Genomic DNA, 26,170 nt, shown 5'->3' on the forward strand with positions numbered 1-26,170 from the left:
GGGCTGGTGGTCACAGGGCTCTCATCTGGATGAAAAGATGCTCACTGGCTCACCTAGGGAGGGACGACAGCCCACTCATGGGTCAGTTCATCATATGGTCCTAATTTAGGGACAATGCCCAGCACAATGGATGGGAGAAAGGGTTACAGAACATAAGAGACAATCTCAGTCCTTTTATTCATCAGCTCTCAATAAAAAAGACTTAAGTGTTGGGCAGTCATTCTGCAAAAAGACCTCTGTGAGCAGCCAAACGGAAGAGGTCAGTGCTGGAGATCCTGCACTGGGACCTGCTGGAGGGCGATCTGGCAGAAGAATCAGCAGAGTTCTCCTGGGCTCATCCCTTCCCACAGCGTTGGGCCCCCGAGTCCCTCTGCTTCTGACCATGCTTTATTCTCAGGGTCCTCTGCAAAGGGACAGGGGGAGTAAGACCAGAGCATCTGAGTCATCACATGGTTGACTCTGTCTTCTTGACCTCTGGGTTCTGTCATCCACTGTTCCCTTTGGTTCAGGAAATCAAGTTGCCCCTTGTTGTTTCTGGTTCCTGCACGATCACCTTAGCTTTTCTCATGCTTCCCACACGGCTTCACAAAATCTCTCAAACTTATCTATGCATACCATGAGTCTATCGCCTGGACATGGAAGACACCCTTATTGACGTAAAATTGCACTCTACAAGACTTTGTGATAATACAGAAGAGAGCTAGCTAAAGTTGACAGGAAGGTCCCATGTGCTAACACTGTGCCAAGAGATTAGCTATCCCCACTGCAAGTGTTCACCTATGCTCTGCAGATGCAAATGCTAAGATTCCACACCCTGGGTGAGGAAATATTCCACTTCACTCAACACAAACCTGGTTCTAAAGTTTGTGGGTTTTTTTTTTTTTTTTTGGTTTTTCGAAACAGGGTTTCTTTGTGGTTTTGGGTTCTAAAGTTTTTAACCCTCAATAAGTTTACAGTTTTAGCATAAGCTACGCATAAATGAAATAGTTAAGTAATATAATAATTTAAACATAATAATTTAAATATGATATAGGATTATGTATGCGAATAAAACAATGAGATACTGCAAACATTAAGACAGAATGCAGTAATTATAAAAAAATTCTAAGAAAGCATGTGAATTTCCTTTGTCTATAATAAGCAGGAAGTATTTGGGTAAAATAAAGAAAGGTGGACCAAGAATGATTTTGCATACCATTGATCCTGTCACTCAGGGGACAGAGGCCAGGACAACCTGGTTCACATAGTGAGTTTCAGAACAGCCTAGGTTATGAAGAAAGAGACCCTATATCAGAAAGAGAGAGAGAGAAGGAGGAGGAGGGAGGAGGAGGAAGGAGAGGAGAGGGGAGGAGGAGGAAGGAGAGGAGAGGGGAGGAGGAGGAGGGAGGAGAGGGGAGAGGTAGGAGGGGAGGGGAAGTAATTATAGGAAGACAGGATGCATGTGCATTAGATATCCTAAAGCACGATGGGAAAGGAGGAGAGAAAGGCAATAGAACATAGTCTTGGCAGGCAAGAGATAACACTAGAAAAGAAGACAGAGACACACTAAAGAAGGCACATTCACTCTTAAGCTACCTGAGAGTAGAAGAAGGAGGTGTGGTAGGGACTTTGGAAAGAGGGCTGAGAAGGAGGCTGGACAGGATAGGGCCCTGAACTCTGAGGATAGCAGACATTTTGGCAATCCAGATGTGAAGAAAGCTGGCCCTAGACTCTGCATACATTCACAGAGATCAACACGGCTTGGTAAGAAGATGCAAGTGAAGGAGAAATAAAACCTGAGAACCAAGGTAACACAGAGAATTACTTTATCATTCACAGAACTAACAAGATGATAATGTGCTAGGTCCTTACCTATACAAACCAGGATCTAGTATGCAAATTGACTGATGATTGGATTGATTGATTGATTGATTGATTTTCCAAGACACGGTTTCTCTGTGTAGCCCCTGCTGTCCCAAAACTTGCTCTACAGAGCAGTCTGACCTCAAACTCAGAGATCCACCTGTCTCTGCCTTGAGTACTGGCATTAAAGACATGTACTACCAGGCCTGGCTACAAACTTATTTATTTTGACATCAATAACATTTTTTTATTACTAAGATGAATGGTTCTTAGAGAAGAAGCTAATTTTTTTTTCAAGGATACATCAGCATCACCCACTGTGGGTCAGAAAGCTATAGAATCACATCTGTCTCCAATCCCAGCAGAAAGGGAACTGATCCCATGTATAAGAAATACCACTCATATGTGCTTTGTATCTGTCTAAAAAAAAGTAGGTGCCATTCATAGCAAAAGTTCATTTATGATTCTTCTGGTCCCAATGAAACCTATAGGCTTTTATAGGATTGCTGGAGAAGAAAAGTATGTGGTCCCAATAAGGCATTAATGTTACCTTGAGTGTGTCTACTCTGCTCTTCTAACTAGATGACTCCAAATAGCCACCCAGGGTCTTCAAATGAGGAGGAGCAGAATGGTACTCCCCCATAATGAGAGTGCTGTTGAATTTCAGGTAAGGTGTAAACACACCTTTAATTACATTTAAATTGGCACGGCAGGGTCACTGAGACACTATGACCGGAACGACCTCCATTCAAGCACAAAATAGAGGTGAGCTGATACCCAGTACAAACAGATAGAACTGTCTGCTTCCCTGCTTTCTAAACTTGAATTCCAGGCAAACATCAGAGGCAACTAAGACACAGGAGACAGATGAGCTCTTTATTGCTTTTTCACCAAAGGGTGTGCTGCAGGTACAGGTAGAGAATCAAAGAAAGCTCAAGCAGACTCACTAAGAGTCTGAAATATGAGCATCTGGGTATCTTTTCCGCATCACGAACCAGCGGAGGAGGACCCGTTTCCACACCCACATGGTACCTGCTGCCTTGGACGTAGACTTTCAATGGAACATTGAGTGGAGAGAAGAAGAGCAAGAGAAGACCATGCCTAGCCTGGCTCAGCTCAGCAAGATTGCAGGGAGGGAACTGTGGGGAAGCCTTCCTCAGAACCCCCATCCCTCTCAGACACTTACAACTGCCTCAACAACGCTGGGGACTCATTGTTCTCCAGCCTTGGAGCCCATCACGTCGAGGTAAATCCGGATACTCTCATTAAAACAAGTAAAAGAGAAACGTACAACGGAAATCACTGTAACAATTAATTTCCCTGACATTTAAAAAATATGACCCACAGATGAGGGATATTAGGCCTGAAAGGAGCCGGTTATCTTTGATGAATTAGACCTGTCTAGAAATTCAAATTGCCCCAAGTCCAAGGTCTGCCCAAGTCTATCCATCTGTCACTTTCCCCCTGTTTTGAGATGCTGTCTGAGAAGTTTCCAGAATCTACCAGTGGAAGCCATTGGGACCTCTCCTCACACTCTCATTTCAGAAGCAGGGGCACAAGTCCTACCAGGGGCAGTGGACACTAACAGTTCCCACACAAGAGGGGAAGATGAGCAACTCAGTGTGGTTGCCACCGAGGAGACAGCCACACTCTTGAGAAGTTATTTTCTCAAACTCAGAATTGGAGAGACATTACCAGCACGCCTGTTCTGAAGAGCTAGAGGTACCAAGCTCTTAAAATAAGTTTCAAGCACACTGAAGGATTCTGCTCCTAACACATATTGCATTATTGTAAAATTAGACTTTAGGAAATTAGAATAGTGTGTACTTCAGATTTCTGACACTAAGCTTTAAGTTATTTAAAGAGCTGGCTGGCTCCACGCACTGTTCATTTATCCAATGCATAAAGTCTTATTCTCCATACTACATAAAACCTACATATTTATAATCACCGTGATCTCTCTAATCAATGTTTACTAGCTTCCTGATAATTGTTCTAACTTAAAGATAATCTAATACCTGATATTTATTGTATTAGGTGGCCTTTAACTTTAAAACCTCAAATATACCCACATCTTTATTTAAAAAAAAAAAACACTCAAGAGTTGTGTGTTATAGTATGCCATATTACAGAAAGGTAAGTAGAGCCCACAGGAGAGACAGCTCTCTCAGGAGGTACACAGAGGGTCAGTCAGAGGCGAAGTAAAGACATGAACACTTGCTCTTGGCTCAGCTCACCCAGATGTCTCTCACCAGCACCCTGAATGCCCCACACAGCTCTATCGAATGTTAACCCCACTAGGTGGCGTTGCTCTTACAAGTTCTCCAATAGCGTCTGTTGTAATGCAAATGTGGACTTGCTTATTGTGTTCCTTCCCCACATTGGAATTTCTTCCAACAGCCGCTCTGTTCACTGTGTACGACTGCTTTGAAAAACACCAATTGCCCACGTATATCTATACACGAGGCGAGGCAAATGAGGCAAGCAGGCTTTGTTTAAGTGGGTGGCCAGTTGGAACGGAAGAACTTTCAGACACTTCTATGCTATTTCTCATAACGAGAAGACTCCGCTTCTCACTCACAATACAAAGTAGACACTTGGGAGCCAGGATGCACTAGAGGACATCAGGGACCCCGGGGCAGGCTTATGACAACCAAAATCTAGATTAGAAAGTTCCCCTGTTTTGTTATACCTGGCTTTAGAAAGACACAGCTCTGATACTTTAACTTCCAAAAAGGACTCCTCTGTTCCTAACACTGAAAGTCAGTGGAACCCACAGCCCTGCAGAGCAACCCAGCTTCCAGCATCTTAGGATGCTGTTAAAATCCAACATTACAGAATGAAAAAAAAAAAAAAAAAAAAAAACTACAAAAAATTTCTTCTCAGACATGTATCTTAGAACCATCTAAAGTGAACTGCAGGAAAGAAAACACTGATAAATTGCTATCAATTAATAATGAGGGGCACTCCTGGAAGTTCAACAGCCTATCACTGTTTTAACAAAGAGCCTTTTCCATATTTAACCAGTGACTCTGGAGAGGGCAGGAAGACAGACAAACAGCTGCGCCTTACCACAACTTTATGGAGAGGATGAAACAAAGAAAAGGAAGTCCACAGCAGTGACTAACCACACTGTACACGCACAAACAATGACCACAGGACTCTCCGAGGAGGTCATCTGTTTACTTAGGTCCGGAACAATAGACGGCACTGAGCCCCCAATGTTTTCAAACCCTCTTTTGTTTACCCACAAATAATCTTTTGGCTTGCCCACAACACTATAATGTTAACTCAACATACAGAATGTCAAGTATTAGCAACTGGTAGGACCCCGTGACTTGAAAGGTGGCCCAGAAAGCCTTTCTAGACGTGCCCCCTAGTCTGGACCCTCAGGGAGGCATATTGTCTTAATTTCAAAAATCATGAATAAGAGTTTAATGACTGTTTAAGAGTCTTCCCTAAAGGAAAAAAAAAATCACTTTTATACAGCAAAGAGAGCCATCGGGAGGTAAACTACTAATTTTGAACACATTTCAGCTGTGACTTTCTTAAACCCAACAACTGCCAAGCAGACTTTTTTTTTTTTGTCAAGTTTTTATATTTGCTAAGTTTTCACTTGGCATAAACTTGTACATTAAGAGGCAGAGTAATTTAGCCAATCTTGGACACGGAAAAGCCGGCCAGGGGACACACTCCTTTCCTGGCCTCTGAATTACAGGCAACTTTGACCCAGTTGCCAGTAAAAACTTTCATTCCACGGACAGGTAGCCGCTTAACAACTGCAGAAACCAGCCCAGCAGTCACACAGATGCCACCAGGAGGAGGTGACCCTGGTGCCAAACTGAGTCCCGTGTTCCCAGAACTAGACAGAGTTGCTTCTGCCACAGACTTCTCTGACACTTGATAAAACCCCAGAGCTGATATCAGCTGTCACCACCAGCCAAGACGGAACTATTTCTGAACAACCATACCAAAGTGTTGAACTAAACGTCCTGCCTATTGTCTCTGACAAAAGACCCTCCCTCACTGAACCCCGCCAAGTGTCAGCCCTGTGACTAGAGCCCCAGCAGACCTCGGTGCCAAGTAAATAGTAAGAACTGAGCACATAGCCATGCCCAGCAAAGGAACGACAGAGGAACTTTGAAATCCTCCATGGCTGGCCACTGACAAGGCTGCGTGTTCAAGAACGGAAGGTTCGCCTACCTGGAGCCCTCTCCGTCTCAGAATGCTGGACTCATCCATCTCCCTCTCTGCTTTCTCTGAGCCTGTCGCCACAGTCTGGCCATGCTGTACTACCTCTACTTGGCCACGCTAATTCAGAGCCTTGCAGCTGCTAAACACTTACATCACGCTCTAGCTGATTGGAGCCTGAAGTCAGCTGGTCCCCGCTTAGTTATTCTCTCCACCAACTTCGGAGACCACGGATGCTCGCAGTTCGCCGGGAGAGCGCAGCAAGTGGGCTCCGACAGACACCTAATGTATTTCTCCAGCAGGCAGAGGAGGCTCTCTCGCTATCAGACTGGAAATCGTGGGATCCCTGTTTTGTTCCTCCAAACGCTGACTGGCGGTATTCCAGGCTTTAAAGCAGGTAAATGGCTTTCAAAGCGGCTTTGGGTCAAGCGCTTTCTGAGGTCAAAGTGGCTAAGTAAATCAACGCTGACACACACCTCTGTCAGAGCAGCCGCTGATTGGGACCGTGAGGAAGAAAAAAAAAAAAAGAAGAAAGAAAAAAGCCAAGAAACCGACAAACAAGCAAAAAAAAAAACAAAAACAAAAACAGGGCAGCACAGCTGGTCAGTCCATCAACGCTGACACACACCTCTGTCAGAGCAGCCGCTGATTGGGACCGTGAGGAAGAAAAAAAAAAGAAGAAGAAAGAAAAAAGCCAAGAAACCGACAAACAAGCAAAAAAAAAAACAAAAACAAAAACAGGGCAGCACAGCTGGTCAGTCCAGCGGCACCACCACACCTGGCGCTTGTCTTTTCCACCACTATCAAAGAAAATAAAATGTAGGAGAAAATCTAAGCCGCTGCCTGGATCCAAACCGGAGAGCTCAGGGCGCGGCTGCTCCCCAGCCCGGCTCTAAGGAGCATCCCCCACCCCACCGGAACTCCATTCCTTTACATAAACATCTCTCCCGGCCGGCCAGATCCCGACCCTAAGACACACAGAGAACAGGTTTTAATTCCCCCTGCCCCCACCCAGAACTTAGTTCTGATGATACCTGACCAACAAGGAAAAGGGAGGAAGGCAATCTAAAGCCTGTCATTAGCCGGGATATTAACCTACTCACAGTCTTATAGCTGCTGGGGGGGGTGGGGAGGTATCTCCGTCATATACAATTTCACAGTTTGTTTCAGCTTGTTTACTCCCCTCATCCTCAGCTTATTGCAATTCAGAGCAATGACGAGATGAATATTAGGTTTTCATTACTGGCATGGCACAGGAGTAACAATATACGATGCCATCAATTTATAATAAATTATTCCTCCTGTGTCTACTCTAAAGATATTTAAATTGAGGGAATTGTTTGGTCCTCAGGGAGACAGGCACTCAGTGGTATGTCTGAGATCCACCTCCTCAGTCCTCTGTCCATTTACAGAGTTGTCTCCCAGAAAACCATGGGAGAGCTGCCATAAAATTATTTAAGATATCAGCAATTCTTGCATTTCTAGCCAATCCAGAGATCTAGAGATCTCTAGGTGTAGGAGGAGAAGAAAGGTCTGGTAGCCTTGTACAGACCCCCCACCTCACGGGCGCTCCTTTTCTGACTGTCAGCATGCCAGTAGCCTTGCTATCAATTGATTAGATTATGTCATTAAAAATAGCTCTGGGATTTATGAATCTAAGCACTGAGCAAAATTGATTGCGTTTTACATCGCCAGTCCTTGCATACATCCGCAGACATACAAGAGAAGTCCAGTCAGATGTCCCTTAGCAGGGGCTCAGCACACAAGGGTCAGAGCATCTGCCACTTAGATGTGTTCATCTGATACCACTTGAGGTAGAAAGCCTTGGAGTTTTTAGCCCTGGCTTATATGTAGAGAAATGATGCCACCTCTACAAGAAGAGGGGGGGAGTGGGGGGGGCGACAAAACCAGCCATCACACAAATCAAATCACACCAATAAACGTGAGCATAAGCCGCAGTTCGAAAAAGATTCATTTAAAGCTGTAAATTCATGTTTAAAATTGAAGGTATAAAAATAGTCTGCTCTTTCTTTCTTTATAGAAAAAGAAGCCCAAGTTAAAGACAGCAAAACAGGCTTGTGGAGGTGCCCAGGGAAAGGGCTCCTGTTCTCACCACCGCTACAGCCAGCACTTTGAACTCTTCCTGGAAAGTGAAGACGAAGAGACCTTTTCAGTGACGACCACAGGAGCAGCACCAGTGTCCCCTTCACTTTCAAGTGGTCCTGGGAGAAGCACCAAAATCTCCCTGAATTACAAGCGCCCTCTTGGACAGAGCCTGGGCAGCAGGGTAGCTGGTGTCTATGCCTTTGAAAGTCCTTGCTCTCTGCCCACAGACCAAGAAGGAAGGCATACTGATTTTAGGGGAGAAACGCCTTTTTTCTTTAAACGAAAAGCTCAACTCTCAAAAGCAAAAGTCAATCATGGTTCTTTCACTTAACAAACTAATGTGTTTGTTTGTGCACACCATGGTGCAAACATGGAGGGCAGAGGACTTCTGAGGGAGGGCGTCTCTCCTTCTGCCTGTTGGATCCAGGGACTGACCTCACTGCCACAGGCTTGGAGGCAATCATCTTGACCCACTGAGCCTCCTCAAAGATCCCCTTTCCCCAATAATATAATATCTATCTATCTATCTATCTATCTATCTATCTATCTATCTATCTATCTATCTATCCATCCATCCATCCATCCATCCATCCATACTTTGCTTTAAAGAATATGATCTTCAGCCTGCCAGTGCCTCTAGAAAAAGTAAAAGTCTTTGGTGGAGGGACCAAAGCTCCCACTAAAAAGAAGAACATGGAAAACATTTTTGTTCTTGGAATAAAGACCATATTTTCCCAGCAGCGCAGGTGGGGCAGAGGAGGGGTCACAGTGCCTTTTTTGGGACCAGTGCTGGAAGCTGGTGGGAAGTACTACGGGAAAGAAAATGTTCCGGGGACACGCTGGGGACACACTGTCAGGATGTCTGCAGATGTGTGTCCCTGATAAGCAGAGCCCGGGCAGCAGGCACCTTGACGTTAGAGCCGCCTGATGCACGGGGCTAATAGGACTGTAGCTGAGGACGCAGAGTTTGTCTCTTAACAAAGGGATATTCTGAGATAAAAATCTAGGTTAGCATTCTACCCTTAACTAAATCTAAGATGAAGATTATAGCCATCAAATCTAGTATGAAAAAAATATCGATTACCTGTCAAAATGTATCACTTTGAGAAGTGATAGGCGTACATTTTAAAAAAACAAAAACAAGCCAGAGGCAAAAACATCTGGGACAAAAATGAAAGGCTGCTGAAAAATCACATCAGGCAATAATGGCTCAGCAGAGGGAACAGTAAAGGGGAATTGCTACATTTACCCTTTGCTATATATTTCCTCATCAAGGTAAGCCATGTGTTAAAATGCAATAAAAACCTCAAGTGATGACACTATTCACAGGTAATAATTGGGATCCAGACTAATTTCCACTAATAAACTCATTTTTTCCTGTGATTTTATACCTCCCCAGAATGCGTTCACAATGCCGGGAGTCAGTTCACAAAGTACTTTCGACTGCACACTCCACCTTTACCCTTGTGTTCAAATAAGGAAACCCAGTGGGCTTTGTCATGCAATGAGTCTAAATCAAGGGGCTTTGTAATACTTGATTTAGAAGTTTTTATATGGATACAGCACAAACCCATCAACTACTGGCCTCGTTTACCTCATGAGATGCTCAAGATCCATGGTCCCTACCACAAAGGTAAACATTACACTCCAATAGTTATTGCAGCTCAGGATCTCCCAAAGGACAAAAACAATTCAGAATTCCAATCAGGAAAAGGGGCGTTTGGACGCTTTTCACAAAGAGAGCAATGGAGATTTGTAGCCACCATCACAGTGTGGCCTAAGGATTCAGGTCTGCTCTGGTGAGGTGTCTGTTTATGGCACCTTTGGAAACCTGTCTGCAGGAGATCTACTGTGGTTACCCTGAGTCAAGGTTACCTTTGATTGGCTCCATCCTCTGGCAGTTGAATGCTCATTGAGTTTGTGAGAATGCATGTTTGTTTTTATAAAACAAAGGTGTGGAGGTTTCCAGACCTACCCTCTGGGCTCCACTCCACTGGCTCCATCTACTCTCTACGCAAACTAAGCCTTGGCCTTTGAACATGTGTATACCTAGAGGCCCGGCATCGGGTAGGGCGAGAGTCTCACCCCTCCCCCCAAAGAAGGCTGTTTCTCCCTCCTACTTGCTACTTGAGCCAGGAGCATGAAGGCAGAGGAGTGCCTGCCAGTGTGTTGGCTGCCCCCCTCCACTCCCACCTTATCCCTCAGAACCTGCAGAATGCTTTTAGCTTTCTAGTATCCTAGATGGGTTCATGAATAAGTCTGTGGTGACAGCTACTTCTCAACTAGGGGTACAGAGAACCAAAAATATCCCAAGCATCATATCCTGTCAGTTACTGAGAAGAGAGACGAGGCTTCCATGTCTTATCTGTTCATTTGCCAGGGAAGTCAACATTGCCAATGGATACATTCCCCCATTAAACCAGTAATCCATTCATAAAATCACCACTGCTAGCCAATGAATGTGTTTGCTGTCTTTTTAATTAAAAAGTTATGGGTAATATGGAGCACAAAGGAGAAGATCATTCATGAGAAAGGCATACAAAGATCTACTGTGGTAACAATGTCCCTGTGTTAATCTGAAAGTGAGAAAGAACCTTGAATGGCAGTAAGAACATGGCCATGAGCCAGGCTGTGGTGGCGCACGCCTTTAATCCCAGCACTCAAGAGGCAGAGGCAGATGGATCTCTGTGAGTTCGAGCCCAGCCTGCTCTACAAGAGCTAGCTCCAGGACAGGCACCAAAGCTACAGAGAAACCCTGTCTCAAAAAAAAAAAAAAAAAAAAAAAGCATGGCCATGAACTTTTTTCAAGAGCTTAAGAGCTTTGTTCAAATGCATATTTCTGTGCTCGTACTTTAATTCCTTCTTAATTTCTGTATTTCCATCTCTTAACTTATAAGTAACACTGGTTGACATTTATTGATCAGCTACTATGTGTCAACCAGTGAACTTCAGTGAATCCCCACAACAGCCCTACAAACCAGGCAAACCCACCCCCGCCCCCACACACTACAAATAAGGAAAGTGATACTCACAGAGGAAGAGAACATGGAGAGACAAGCTAGTGGGGAATGCCTCTGCGTCTCCTCTCAGTCTGAGCAACCCTTGGGTCTCCGACATCTCAATTACATACCTCTAAACACAACCAGCACTTAGTTACAACCACACTACCTACACAAAGCCAAGGGCATTCCCTCAGTTGCTGTGGCAGGCACAGCATATGTCCCGGGGCTGGGACAGTACTGGCAGCTCTTTATTTCCTAGTTCAATAACTTTTTTTGAATTTACCACCAGGAGAATGCTCCTTAAATCTCCCTTTCCTTTTCAGCATATGACTCAGAGCAGAGCTGCTCTCCTCTGAGCAGTTCTGGGAAGAAGAGGGGAAATCCCAGTTGTGACGTTACTTTGTTTTCCAGAAGCCAGCCAGCACTATCCAGGCTCTGCCATGAACAAGCCTACAGGCTGTGCAGCAAATACTAACTCCCAGGAGCCTCCCTTTCCCGGGTGTCAGGGTACCACGGTTTTGGGCAAGAGGAAAGGGAGGAGGAGTGAGCTGATGGGAAATACGGAAACTAGCACCTGTGTCCTGGGGGGAAACCCAGTCCAGCACTGTCTGGGAAGTCTCGGCCTTCCCAGGCGGTGCACAAGAAGGATTCATGCTGGTCTTCTGCCTTCCATACATGATCACTGCATAGAGCATCTGCTTCTCGAGGCTTCTGGGGCCACTGTCCTGGCCTCCATTCTTCGATTCTGCTCCCAAATCCACTAGGGGATGAGGAGAGGGCCAAAACATCCCATTAGCACGTGGCCGTGGACTCACTCTCACCCGTGGGAAGGTGGAGTACAGCCAACACCCGGGAGCCGGAGCGTGCATGCCTTAAGGTGCACTCTGATGCTGTCTCTGATGAGAGCAGACCACACTCTTAGAGGAGTTGGACATTCACCCTAATACTGTCCAGAATGCATACTGAGTTTTAACGATATGAATGTTACCAGGGTTGATCCCCTGAGAGTATTGGCCACTTATTAAAAGAACACACAAATGAACCAGGTATTAACTGTGTCATTCATGCTCAGAAGTGAACAGCACCCTAGAAATGGATCCACTCCATCTCAAGTTCCAGCAGATTCCACTCAGGGACAAACACTGTGGCCACAACTGATCCTCTCTTACATTTGAGAATAGTCATTTGAAACAGGATAATTCTAACCTCTAAGGTAAGAATGGATTTGTTTAACACACACACACACACACACACACACACACACACACACACCAAGCATACCATACAAATCTGTTCCCCAAAACAATTTGGAGCCCATCAAGAAGACTCAAACAAAGGGCAGGATGCCTTCTAGCCTGAGTCAGACATAATCTTCCTCACTCAAACAGAATGTGAGGACCTAACACCTTCCCACTGACAAAACTCCCAGACTCGTGTTTTCCAAAATACGTATCATTTAATTCCAATTGCAGGTGGGGTCAGTAGCAAGCATATGTCCATGAAATATGCTACAGCCCATGCTTCTAGCATTGAGTTCCATTTCCACCCACCTACAATCTAAAAACCGCTTCAACATATGCAACCTGTGATTCCTGCTATGAAACATGCATGATTTCCCTTAAGGCATTTCACAAGAAAGCTGCATTGTCTTGACGTCTGCATCACCATTTTTTATCTAATTATTTCTGGCATATTAGCCATCAAATCACTACTGACAACATGATAGGAATCATGGGATTGAAAAAATTATATCCTAGGAGGAAATAATAAAATATAAATCACATACATAATTTTCTTTTGAACATTTTAACAATGACACCCTCATATACATATGAAATATAGCTGACTATCCTCATAAATGCCCTGACATCAATCACAGCAGGAAAATATTCTCTACTTTGCGAACACACAGATCCAACAAAATGTAGCATTTCTAATAAAACCGGGTAATACAACTTCATTTTTTTTCATATGACATTTATGAAGATCTGACAATTGGAAAGAGCACCGGTACATTTTTTCAATTACGTCCCTACATCTCTAAGTGATGCACAGCTAACGGTGGGACAATGAACTGGCACTTATCCAAACTCCGTGTTTCATTTCAATACATAATGGGAATGGGTGTATGAAGTGATAGGTAGTGGCGCTGTGAAACACTTCCCAACCACACACACTTTAGACACTCCTATGCTGATACGAGACCGATTAGAAGGGTGCCTGAATCAGCTAAGTATTTTAGCAATCTGATAAAACAGATATTCCCAAAAGGACCACCATGAATAAGACAGATCTAGAGATAAAATTTAAAGGCTGCATTGTTTTTAAACTTGTGAATAGTATACCTATCATAGTAGATTTGTTGATTCAGAGATTATAAAAGCACTATCAGCTTATATACATTCAACCTTTTACATGTATGTGTGTGTATGTCTGTGTATGGATGGATATGTGTACAAGTGCATGAAAGTACCATCAGGCTATATACATTCAACTTATTATATACATGTATGTATGTCTATGTATGTATGTCTATGTATGTATGTCTATATATGTATGGATATGTGTACAAGTGCTGGTACCTGCAGAGGTCAGACGCACCAAATCCTCTGGATCTGCAGTTATACGCCATTTGAGCCAGCAGATATATAGGTGCTGGGAACTGAAATTGGGTCCTCTGGAAGAGCACCCAACCACCAAGCTCCATCTCTAGCCCTAGGACCACTTTTTCTTTCTAAGCCTATGGTGACAAGATACTAAATTGTAAGTTAAATGAAATGTTACCTGGATGAACTTCTATGAAAGTATCTAACACAAAGTGTGAAAAAAATCTATGGAAAAAGATGAAAAGTTTTTTGTTTGTTTGTTTTTACCTTGGAGTTTAAAAGCCTAGTGGGTAGGTAAGCTGGTTCAGTGGGAAGGTACTTGGCACACACCTGCAAACCTGAATCAAATATCTGGCATCCACCATAAAAGTAGGAAGAGAGAAGCAATCCCATAAAGTTGTTCTCTGACATCCATCCACATATGTGTTGTGGCACAGTGCTCACACATATATTTCATCCATGCATACACACACAGAGAGAGAGAGACAGAGAGAGACAGAGAGAGACAGAGACAGAGAGAGAGACAGAGAGAGAGAGAGACAGAGAGAGAGAGACAGAGAGAGACAGAGAGAGACAGAGAGAGACAGAGACAGAGAGAGACAGAGACATACACACATTCAATCTAGGCTTTTCTTTTCAGGCAAGAATACAAAAGTTTAGAAGCTCCCTCCTAGATCTTCCTTCCCATTCCACTATAGCTCACATTTTCTTGAACTAACTTTCAACCTGTACTAATATGTCATCCAATTCAGATACCAGCAGGAAAAGGGTTGTCACCTGCCAACCAGTTTGAGGCTGGACGAGAAGTCCCCTTCCGGACTCTAACACATTGCACAATGAGCGCTGTGTGCCCCACTTCTCCGCAGCATTAGCTCTGTCTTCCAGCATCACCTAAACGAACTCTTTGAAGAAACACAAAATGGGCTCCGGATGCTACCTCATCAATCCTCATTGGCTTCCCGCGAGCCACTGGAAAGGGAAGAAACCGGTTCAATTTACCAATGTGGAAAGTGAGACAAAGAGGCTCCAAGAAGAGCCCAAGGTCATGAAAATAGTAAAAAGGAGCAGTTAACAGGAAAGTCCAGGTTCTCTAGCCATGACCAGGGTCTGTGCAGCCAATGGGCCCCCCAAAAATGTCCTTATCCCCCTCCACTTTTCCCGTCCACCCACTAGAGTAACAAAAGCCACTCAAGGGCAAAAGCTGCCCTGTAAAACTCTTCAGCAGTCAAACAAACAAATGGAAAACCAAATATATGCAAAGCCACACACACCGGCGCAAAGGGGAAGAAGCCAGCCTTAGGTGACCAGACAGGATATGCACAAAAGAAGTCACAGTAAGACCACCCAAGGACACACTTGTTAGGGGGAAGAGCGAGGAAACACAGTGCTTAAATCCTAAGTGAGCAGAGCACAGCTAAGTCAGCGCTGGCTTTCACTGTTGGTGGCTCTACGCTATAAACACATCGCTATGGAAAATACCCTGTGGAGTGGTACTGTCCATTTCATCCTCGGCTCTGCCGGAGACCCTGATGAGTGGTCTCACTCTTTTTAGCTTCCGGAAAACAGACACTTGTGTAGCTTTCCAAACTGTTTTAAAAGCTGTGATGTTATGGATGTCTACTGTAAACATCTGCAAAGATGCAAGTAAGCCATACCTAATTTTAAAGAACAATGATTTATGACATTTATTTTTCATATACTAAGATATGAATGTATTTTGTGATATACAGGACCTAGAAATTCATATTAAAAGTCCTTTTAAAAATTGTTCTTGAAATTGAAGGGTGGCTTTCTTTAGCCAGGGTCAACTCACAAAGATCTTCTCAAACAATGGTAATAAATGTTCAAAAAAAAAAAGTTAATCACTGGGGTGGGCAATTTAATTTCTTACATTTATTTTCTCTCTAGTGTATACATGAATTCCATAGGAGTGCTAGCACAATGTCCTTAAAGATCAAGGAATCTATTTCTCTAGTTTTACTCACTGATACAAAGTCATTCTGTTCTATCTGAAATCCCCAGCTCATTCATTTATATTCATTAATCTTAATGATATCATTAATGCACAATGTGTTTCACAGAAACTAGTCGTATTTTGCCAGAATCAAACATTAACAATTATGCCTCCCATTATCACCTAATAAAATAAAGTAAAATGTAAAGTGTCCCAGGCACACCAGTGAATATTTTGATATGGTAACTAATTTGCATTTTTAAGGCCACAATAAATTGGCCAGATTATCATCAATTAGAGAAATTAATATTCTCTAGGTGAAGCACTGGGAATTACTGCTGGAGGTCCACCGCATTTTCCACTCGATCCCTTGATCTTTATTGAATCCAAGCTTAGCCCTCCTTGGACCCCTTATCTAAAGCTGGCTTTTGTGACTCAAGCTAATAACACCCAGCTCAACACATTCCTCTTTAATTTTATGTACTTATCACTGCTTTAAGGAACGACAGGAGATTAGGGACTCTGTGCTCTTCAAGTAGAGGGGAAGTATCTCCCTATTCCTGAATCAGAACTGAATGGATCGATCTGTTGAAATCACAGCCTTAGTCATTTTTATCCCCTCAATTCAGAAACTAATCACTATGCATCAGATGTCACGATGGATTTTGAGAACAGGGAGAGGAAAAGACTCGAACTCTGGTTCTAAGACACATGAATGAACAAACGAGAGAGGGAATGGACAGAGAGAGAACAGTCCGGCGAGGGGGTGCGCTGCTGAAGTCTGAAGAAGAGAGGGTGGTGGGAAAGCAAGCTGGGAGCAAGGAAGGGTTTGGCATCGGAGGTCAGCACAGTCAACCCTGGTGATTCTGAGACTTATCTGTACATCAGCTTAGAACCACTGAAGCATCCTTGATAAATCCAAACAGTTGAGGCTGTCGGAATCACCATCTTCCAGGACAGGAAGGCATTAGGAGTTTCTGACGGTTCCCAGGAGAGAGTAGAGTAGATATGTCAGGAACCGCAGGAAAAGGAAATAGAAATTCTCAGTGAGGCAGAAAGGTTGTGGGCAGAAGCTTCTGGAAGCTGATCAGGCCAGGAGAACAGTGGGACCAACGATGGTGGTAATAACACGTGACAGCAGGCGGGGCACAGTGGGCCTCTCTAACTAAAGCACCTGAACTTGGATACTAACAAGGTCCACAGAGCAAAGTCCGACATATTCCGCCCCTTTCCTGCTACCTAAACGGGCAGAGAGCATCTGCCTTCTGTTTTTTATACTCCTGCAGATTTAGTTCCAGTATCTTCGAGGCCATCTTACTACTCTCTCTCAATGGCCTTCTTCAGGAAGAGGGGGATGGCTGAGGGAAGCAGAAAGGGAGAGAAACACGGAGTCTTGTGGCCACAGAAGAACGCGGCTTTAATCTTCTTTAGAAAGACTAGCGTTTACACAGGCAGGCCAGGTTCTCTCTGCAAGCCCTTCCTCTAAGACCCAAGGTCACTGGAGTGGGGCCGCCCTGCCCTCTTTGGCCTTCCTAGCCACACTACATAGCTCGATTATTAAAAGTAAACAGGATCCTTCGTCTCTCCTTTCCCCAGGTGCTCTCCAATGCCACCAAACTCAGGCGACAATTTCATACCTCACCTGACAACCTTGGAAAGCTGTCACGGCTCTCCTCTTGAGAGAGCGTTAAGGATGTCTGTGAGTAGCCTGTTAATTTTATTCTTTGACTGTCCTCTGCAGAGAACAGCACACAACAGGATGAGGATTTCTGGGCTGTTTTATCTGCAGATAAAACTAATAGATTAAATCGGATTCTACGGTAGTTTCTTTACCCTGAATCGTCAAGAAAAATACAGGATTCTTTCTGGGGAAAATATAATGAAATATAAAAAAATTGACTAGAATAGTGACGAAGAAAAAAAATCCTTATTTTGGGTCTGAAGGACAAGTTTTAAAAAGTGTGTCGTTAATTTTATTATTTTATTTCCAGAAGGGAGACTTGCATGAAATATCTCCTTCCTTTGCTTGTTTCTAATGAAGCACCTTTGGCCATTTTTATATAAAAACCACAACTAATACACTCTCAGCATGGAGCTATTCATTTAGCTGTGGAATTTAGTTATGCATGAAATGAGTTATTGATAAAACATCCAGTAACATGAAGTCTACTCCTTCAAAAAACCAAACTCATGCCTAACGTGTTCCATTAATTTTCTTTAAGTTACTGGCCGGAATTTCTCCAGCTCAAATATATACCATCTTCCGATCCTATTTCAAATATGGAAACCTAGGTTACAAAAGCCTTGTCCACACTTTATTCCTTAAGACTCAAAATACTATCAAGATGAACAAATTCTCTCTTTGGCAGCAGAGCTCTGAAGCCAACTCCCGCGGGGAAAATCTCCATGTGACGTCATGAAGCATTTTAATCTGAGATTATCCCTCCAGTTTCGAATGAATAGCTCCATGTGTTCTGCTTCTCCTCAGATGGCTTGTGAGTCACCTTGTAAACAGGGTGCACCTTTCTTTCACATCCATTATGGATGCATCCTTTGAAAAAGAAATCGACGGTTTGGCTTGCAGCCACTGCAGAGGCCATTTGCTGATGCGCCACCTTGTGGACAAAAGTAAAACTGCATCGGGTGACTTCAGTGTGGCTCTTTCCACAACAGCTTTTAAAACTCTTGGCTAAATGAGATGAGGGAGGTGAAAATACTTCCCAGGTCCTGAAAGACCAACAACAGGGCATAGAATCCCAGGTCCTGAAAGACCAACAACAGGGCATAGAATCCCAGGTCCTGAAAGACCAACAACAGGGCATAGAATCCCAGGTCCTGAAAAACCCACAACAGGGCATAGAATCCCAGGTCCTGAAAAACCCACAAGAGGGCACAGAATCTTGAGGCCAGGACAGAAGTGACTTGGGTCGCTTGTTTCTCTACTTAACAGCACACAGACCTCACAGCAACCACTTCCTTGCTTTTCCCAGGGGCCATTGCATCAGCGAGGTTAAGACTGTCAGGAACAGGTTCTATGACCTCATGATCTGTTTGCAGATCAGGTATCTACCTGGGCGCTGTCTTGTTTGAGGCTCCAGGAGAGAGAGAGATGGGATGGTAAGATGTGGCAGGTGAACACCTCTGCCCGTCATTGTAAAATCAGCCCTGTATACCCATCTGAGCCCAGAGGTCTGGGATCAGATGTGAAGATTTATTTACAGTGGTAACAGGCCAGGAGGACAAGTTAAGACCCTCTCAGACTCTGTCCATTGCCCACCATGTGCTTCCAACAACACACTTGATTCTGTAGGCAATCCAAGAGTAGGGTGCTCAATGCTCTATCTGTCCATGAGATCATCAGGGTGTGTGTGTGTATATACACGCGAGTACATGGTACATGTGTTTGCACATTTGCTAAGCACTGAAACCAGAGCTTGGTGCGGGCAAGGAAGGAGTTCTACCACTGAGTCACCCTACCCTCTAAAGCCCAAATTAACAGTTCTGTAAAAGGCATACTTAAACACTAATCTCCTATCTTTTACTTTGGTCATTCAGAAGCAGAGATCCAGAGGAGTGCGGCAAGGTTCAGCAGCAGGACCAAAAGAAACTTCCTTCTTCACCCGCCTTTCCTTTAGGGAGAGGAGTCTGGAGTATGAGCCGTCTATAAAGTGCTCACTGTGTGCGCACGAGAACCCAAGTTCACATCCTCAGGCACCTACCTCACACTCTAGGTTCAGTGAGAGACCCTGCTCAAAAACTAACCAGACAGCGATTGAGAAAGACACAGACGCCAATCTCTGGCCTCTGTAAGTATGTGTGCGCACACGCACAATGAGAGAGAAAAAGGCAGACAGAGAGAAGGGGAGGAAGGGAGACATAAAGCCCATGAGAAGGGCAACTGAGCAAATGAAAACTGTCCCTAGTTCTTTCCCGCACCCCTCAGAGCCCTTGGGAAGATACTCTAATTAATTGCTTCCTTTGATGTCTCTTAGTTTCCTTAAGGGAAGAGGAAACACATTCACCTGTTTTTACTTCCATCGTTTTAGTTCCGATGGTTTTCCCAAATCTACAGAGTGTAAGACTAGAATTCCCGCCCCCCCCCATATCCACCAATTGTGTACATTTCTCTGTGATACTGTAGATACTTGGTTTTTCAACTTTATAAAAGGTCAATAAATACATGCTGAGAAAGACGCCTGGAATAGGTCTTTAGGAATCACACTATTTAAAAAATAAATAAATAAACAAAGTCTCCAGGAAAGACTTTTTCGATTATGACTGTCCAAGCTGAACTCCAGCGTCCTTCCCTTTCAGAGCTTTGGGTCAGGCACTTCCGCCCTCCATCTGGAGATGCGTCCAATTAGCCCCTGCCATGCCCCACCAGCACCAACTCTGTACAGACAATGCACTACTTTACCATGGATAGCAAAGGCAGGGCCTGGAGGGAGGACCGGGAAGCAGTCAAGTGTGGTCAATAAATTCCCCAGCAGACAGCTCCACTCCAGGGCAACACAGAGACGCTGCCCTCCACAGCAAACCTATTGCAAGGTCTCAGGACCCCCCTCCTACCCGCCTTCAAAGGTCTGTCTTGATTCCTATTGCAAACATTTATGGATTCTGCTGTTCATCTCCTGACGACCTAAGAGCAAAGATCTGACCAAAGCCAGTGGTGGTGGTGGGGTGTGAGGGGGATTCTTACTTACGGTGACGTAAGGCTTCTCAAGATGGCTAACTCTTTAGCAGTCTCAGGCAGGCTCTGCTGAGAATATATATGCAAGCTCTGCATTTCACAAGCCATCCCTTAAGGTGGATACTGTTGTGACAGGGTCACAGTGGCCCAGGCTGGCCTCCAGCCTGCTGTGTAACTGTTCATGACCTTGAACCCATGATCATCCTGGTCCCATTCCAGAAATAGAAAGGCTTTTGTAAATTAAAAAAAAAAATAGCTTGGCCTGGTGGCAATCTCTACAAGTCTAACGATACAAGATGCTGAGGAGAAAGAGGACAATTTTAGTCTAGCAACTTACTGAGAGCCTGTCTCAGAAAAAGTAAATACATAAAAAGATGGATGGGAAGTAGCTCAGACTTATCTAGCCAGCAGGAACTGTCTTAGGTTCAACCCCAATGCAGCAGGAAACAGACGTTTCCAAAATCTCCTTACAAAGCAGTAGAATATCAATGTTCGGTAGCACATCCTGCTGCGACTGCGTCCCTGACCCAGTGTGCCCAGCAACCAGCTCAGTATCCACTGGCTCTGGGCTAAAAACACCTATCCATTGTGTTCTAATACATAAGCCCACGCAGGTTCCAACTGGCTGTATGAGACTTTTTTTTTTTTAATAAAAAAGTCTTTTATTCAAAAAGGTATTCTTTATTATTATATTAACTGTGTGTGTATATTCTCATGCATGTCTGGTCAAAGGACAACTTGCAGCCCCCATGTGGGTCCCAGGGATCGAACTCATGACCTTAGGCCTGGTGGCAAGCACTTTATCCATTGAGCCATCTCGCACACCGTACCCACTGCTCTTCTGCGAGTTTTTACTATGCAGTTCGCTACTGTTCTATGCTTCCTGGCCCAAGCAAGACCCTGGACAGTGGATAAAAGGCTGAGTTGTTTGCCAGCCACCAATTGCTTCCTTGATAAACCAGGATGGCCATGAACTTCTCCTGTCTAACACACTGAGATGCTCTGATATATTATAGTGGAGATACACACCACAGTATGGATCCCTAAAGCCACCAGGTCCTCTGTTAGTCCCTGCCACATTTGCAGCATCTTCTCTCCTTCCGGAGACAAGTGTCCAAACACCTGGCAGGTACCACTGCTTGAGGGATGTGCAGTGCCTTCGTCACTTGGAGTCTCGAGTCTTTGCGGCTCCTCTCTGTCTGCATTCACTTGGCCCTGTACATATGACTGACTACACTGAGACCCAACAGATGGCTAAATCATGATGCTCACCAGATTATACTTTCTGACATGACCAGCCGCAAAAATGCTCGAGATAACAGATGTGAACCTATCTGGATGTATTATATGTCCTATCAAGACATCAGGAATACTCTGTGGCTTCCCCAAGCTCTGAAACACATCCAATTCATCTGACTAAACACAAGGAGCGAGCAGCACAGGGGAGGGGAGAGGCACAAAGGACAAAGGACCTGTTTTCCAAAGTTCCCCACATCACTTCTGCTAAGCTTTATGTTTTAATTTAGCTTGCCTCTTCGGCATTTATTTCTCCAATTGAAAACATCCATGGATCAAGAAGATAGCTAGTCCTAAAATTTTTCATTCCCAGTGGTGCTATTGGAAAACAGAAGTCAGAGCACTGATGTGGGAGGATACATAATCTTCACTAATTCTTAAACGAACAAGATGCATGTGGCCAGAAGCCATTTATCCTGTGCCGCAGCCAGGCTAGGATTCCTCTGCAGTAGAGCCAAGGGCAGCAGAGCATTGCTGACATCTCTCTCTAAAGCTCAGGGACCCACCATACAGGAGCCCAGGTGTGGCTCAGAGAAGCCAACACAAGCCCCAGTGCCTGGCAGATTCTCCAGGCCTCTGGCCAGGACTTGTACAGACTTGGCCACCAACTGGAAAGGTCCCAGCGATGTTTTTCCTGCAAACAGTAACACACAGGAGCAGAGGGAACAGGTCCTTGGTCCTCCTAGAGAGTAAAAGCAGCATTGACATAACCTTCGCTTGCACTGCAGGGTCAGGTCATCAGAGAAAGCCTATCTACGCGGTCAGCTGCTTCCCTTTCCTCCCCAGGCTCAGGCACGTATTCATATGAAGACCTCTGCATGCAGTTGGTCTCCCACCACAACTGCCACAGAACTCTGCACTTGGAGAAGAGAAGTTCTAATTCGGGGAGAGCATCCCTTTCAGACACAACACCAGCAACCCCAAAAGAAGGCAGGGAGCCCCAGGGCACCGCGTCTGCTGTCTGCTGACATCTCACGTCTGATGTCACTCAGACCCATGACTTTGGCTATGTCAACCGGCCACTTATTTATTCATCAAACCCATTTCCTGTTATTTCTGGGTAGAACACATTTCTGAGCCCCCAGTACCCCTGGGCATGATTAGACAATAAAATCTGGTCATGTGTGCAGACCCTCAGGTTCTGCCCCAATAATATTTCTCACACAGGCCTGACTTATATTCCCCATTTGTTTTCTGGATCCCCCAACACAAAGACCATCATGACACATGGTGACGTGGAGACGATAGCTCGTCTGTCAGCCTGAGTTTCCGAATGACTGTGTGGAGCAGAGCATGGCCAACTCAAACAGCCTGGAGGCTGTGTTAGATCAGAGAGAACCCTGTTGCGTCCGCATTTCCTCGTCGGCCTCAATACAACCCAGAGCGTGCTATGGTATCCTGTACCCCGAGTAAATACTGGGAGAAGACGCACCTCACCGACAGCCACACTCCCACTCACTCCAACTAAAAAGATGTATCTCCCACACAGTCTCACATCAAACACAAGGTAAGGCCTAACCACAAGGCTTCAAAGCTATGGTTTGGGAGTCTAAACCGTGGGGGGCAGGCTGTTGTTGTGAAGGCACAGCCTGCCACTATTCAAAAGGACACCGCAGAACTGCACGTGTTGCCATGGACAAGCTTCAGATTAAGGTAGAAAAGCAAATAGTAAACACTGCTTTAAAACATTAGAATTAGGGGTTGCAGGGCTGGTTCAGAGGATGAGCTGGTTCTTGCAGAGGAACCAAGTGCTGCTCCCAGCATCCACACTGGATTGCTTACAACTGCCTATAATCCAGCTCCAGGAGGTCAAACACAGCTGGCCGCTGCCCCGCCCCCCATGGACACCTACATTCACCGGCACATACCTACACACAGAATGAATGGATGAATGAATGAATGAATGAATGAACGAACCTTGTCTGTCTGTCATGTGTGGTTTTGGAGAAATTTTTTTTTCTGAACCAAATAACAAGAAACTAACAGCAATGATACCTGGGAGGAGAAGGTTGAGGGAGATAAGTGAATTATTTTATTTTGTACCCTTCAGTATCCTTGGAATTTCTAGTATTGTATTTATATAACTTTATATCAAAAGGTCAACAGGAATAAAAGCACCGCAGTCTCTTATTCATACATTTCTGTATTGAAAACAAATTACTGTTCAAATGCAAATCAGCAGCAAGGGGAATCACAGCAACAAAATGGCCACACTTCCCCTACGTCACCGAGAGAGACTGACTCTCAAATGAGGGCCCTAGGAGACTGCAGATCAACTGCCAATCATAACTATAAGCTCCAGTCTGCGTGGTATCGGGGTCATCCCTGACACCTTGCATCAGCCACAAAGACAGTCCCACTTCCACTAAGGATAATGAGTCCCACCCAGTCTTCCACAAGTCACAGCCACAAGGCTTTAAAGCGGAACCCAGCCCCTGGGGACTGGTCCCCAACACAGGGAATGGTGTTTGCATATGAACAAAGGCTCCCCCGCTGTGTACTAGGATGGGGACCAGTGGCGAAGGCATTTCTGACGACTGGTGTCTGGAAAAGTGCCTGAAAGCCAGAGCATCTAAAACGATGCTCTCTTTCAGAGGAACTGCAGGTCTCTCCTCCAAATCCAAAGCAAAGGTCTCCGCTAGTCTACACATGACACCCGCGGGTGACACTTTGGTTTCAAACTGTGAAAAAGGCCATCAACAACAACAACAAAAAAAAAAATGTGGCGTGAAGGGGACTTCGAGATGCTGGCAGAGAAGCAGGTAAGTTTGTAGTGAGGGAAAAAAAAACTCCATTTGGGGAAAATTCAGGGTCCCATTAAAAAAATATCCTCAGTACAGAAAGAACTTCAACCCACACAGCTCCCAAAAATGAACCAAAGTGCCTCTTAGAAAACTGAAATCATTAAATTTGCAGGCGAGTGGATAGACCTAGAAAATGTAAGGGTTGAGGAACCCAGGCCCAGGAAGACAAATGCAGCATGCTCTCTCTTAATCGCAGATAAGAGGGATGAAGGACAGGTAGCACCAAAGTGTCTGATAAAGCTGTTTGATATTTCCCTAATACACACATCACATAAGTGTATGTGTATACACATACATGTGCACACACATATATGCATGTATGTGTGTACATCATATGCATGTATGTGTGTACACCATATGCATGCATGTATGTGTGTACATCATATACATGTATGTGTGTACATCATATACATGTATGTGTGTACACCATATGCATGTATGTGTGTAATCATATGCATGTATGTGTGTACATCACATGTATGTATGTGTGCGCATCATATATATGTATGTGTGTACATCATATGTATATCTGTACATCATGTGTATGTATGTGTATACATCATATGTATGTATGTGCATCTTAAAAGAAGTTAAGCCACTTGGGCTGACAATGTTTTCCATAAGAACCACAAACTAACAAAAACTGCAGTACCAGACACGAGTAACCTCCTTATGAACAGTTGGACAGGATAGTCCAAGTGACTCCCAAACACTATAGGTTAGAAATGTAGCCCTCGGTTGCCTCGGAGTGAAGATACCCGCCCCCCGCTGCCCCATTGCTAAAGACAGCATACACTTAGGCCACAGAGCAGCGATGGCTCAAGCTGGATTTGACCTGAAAGTCACTTGACTATGGTCTAGCCTTCATGGTTCCAGAAAATACTATGCAAGCTGCCGAGGGAGGGAAGCAGTTAAACAGTCTGCCCCAGCTATAAATGAACCACGACAAGTACTATTACTATATGGACAAAGGTTCAATAAGAGGTGCCCACATTAGTGGGTTAGTGGCAACCAGCAGCTGTGTATCTGGACTTAAGGCCCACTCTACAGAAGGAAAATCATGCCTGGTACTAGGAACCTCGTCAGCTTCCCGGGGCTCATGAGGCCATAGACCTTAGAAAAGAATCCACTACTGCCACCCTGCTAGACTGGCAGAATGCCCTACATCTGAAGCTGAATCTCTCACCCATGGCTGAGGAATGTAGCTACCACTCTTTAATGGAGAAAACTCTCTTTATAGCAATTGGAGACCATCACAGAAAGCCACAGTTGGACACAATGCAGAGATGAGGGAATTGTGGGAACCTCAGTTCAAGCAGATCTGTATCATAGCTCCTGCATCTGTGGCTCAGGGGGCATCACAGAAAGGGGCGGTCATGTAAGAGCCAGAATACCAGGAAGTCTACTGTGAAATAGTCTCACTTAGAAATCGCTGTACAAACAAAACCAGAACAATAGTAATATTAATGGACATAATATTAATGGAGGAAGGCAAAAGTTTCCGGGGATTCCACACCTAGACAAACTACAGGCAACTCTTGACTACTGGGAGAGGGAGAATTAGCCTCTGCCAGGGATGAGTCCCTTTAATTGTGGTCCAGTGCAAAGTGGTTGCGCTTGATACCATATACATACAAACATCCAAAATAGACTCAGAAGATTTTGTTTTATATGTATAC

The 26,170-nt window shown here is 44.6% G+C and overlaps 1 protein-coding gene across 2 annotated transcripts in view; it reads right to left on the minus strand.

Moving 5' to 3' along the window:
* The window catches only part of Mast4 (microtubule associated serine/threonine kinase family member 4), a 611,732-nt gene that overhangs the window by 365,462 nt on the left and 220,100 nt on the right, over window positions 1-26,170 (minus strand). Inside the window, exon 1 of one of the 2 annotated variants that reach the window (XM_026788984.1) lies at window positions 6,046-6,139. The exons of the other annotated variant lie outside the window; for it this stretch is intronic. Coding sequence (XP_026644785.1) covers window positions 6,046-6,084 — 39 coding nt within the window. The 5' untranslated portion in view covers window positions 6,085-6,139. Of the gene's footprint in view, window positions 1-6,045; window positions 6,140-26,170 lie in introns of those variants that run through there. 2 annotated transcript variants of the gene reach the window in all.

The sequence above is a fragment of the Microtus ochrogaster genome, unplaced genomic scaffold, assembly GCF_000317375.1.
Source record: "Microtus ochrogaster isolate Prairie Vole_2 unplaced genomic scaffold, MicOch1.0 UNK11, whole genome shotgun sequence".
NCBI classification, from domain to species: Eukaryota; Metazoa; Chordata; class Mammalia; order Rodentia; family Cricetidae; genus Microtus; species Microtus ochrogaster.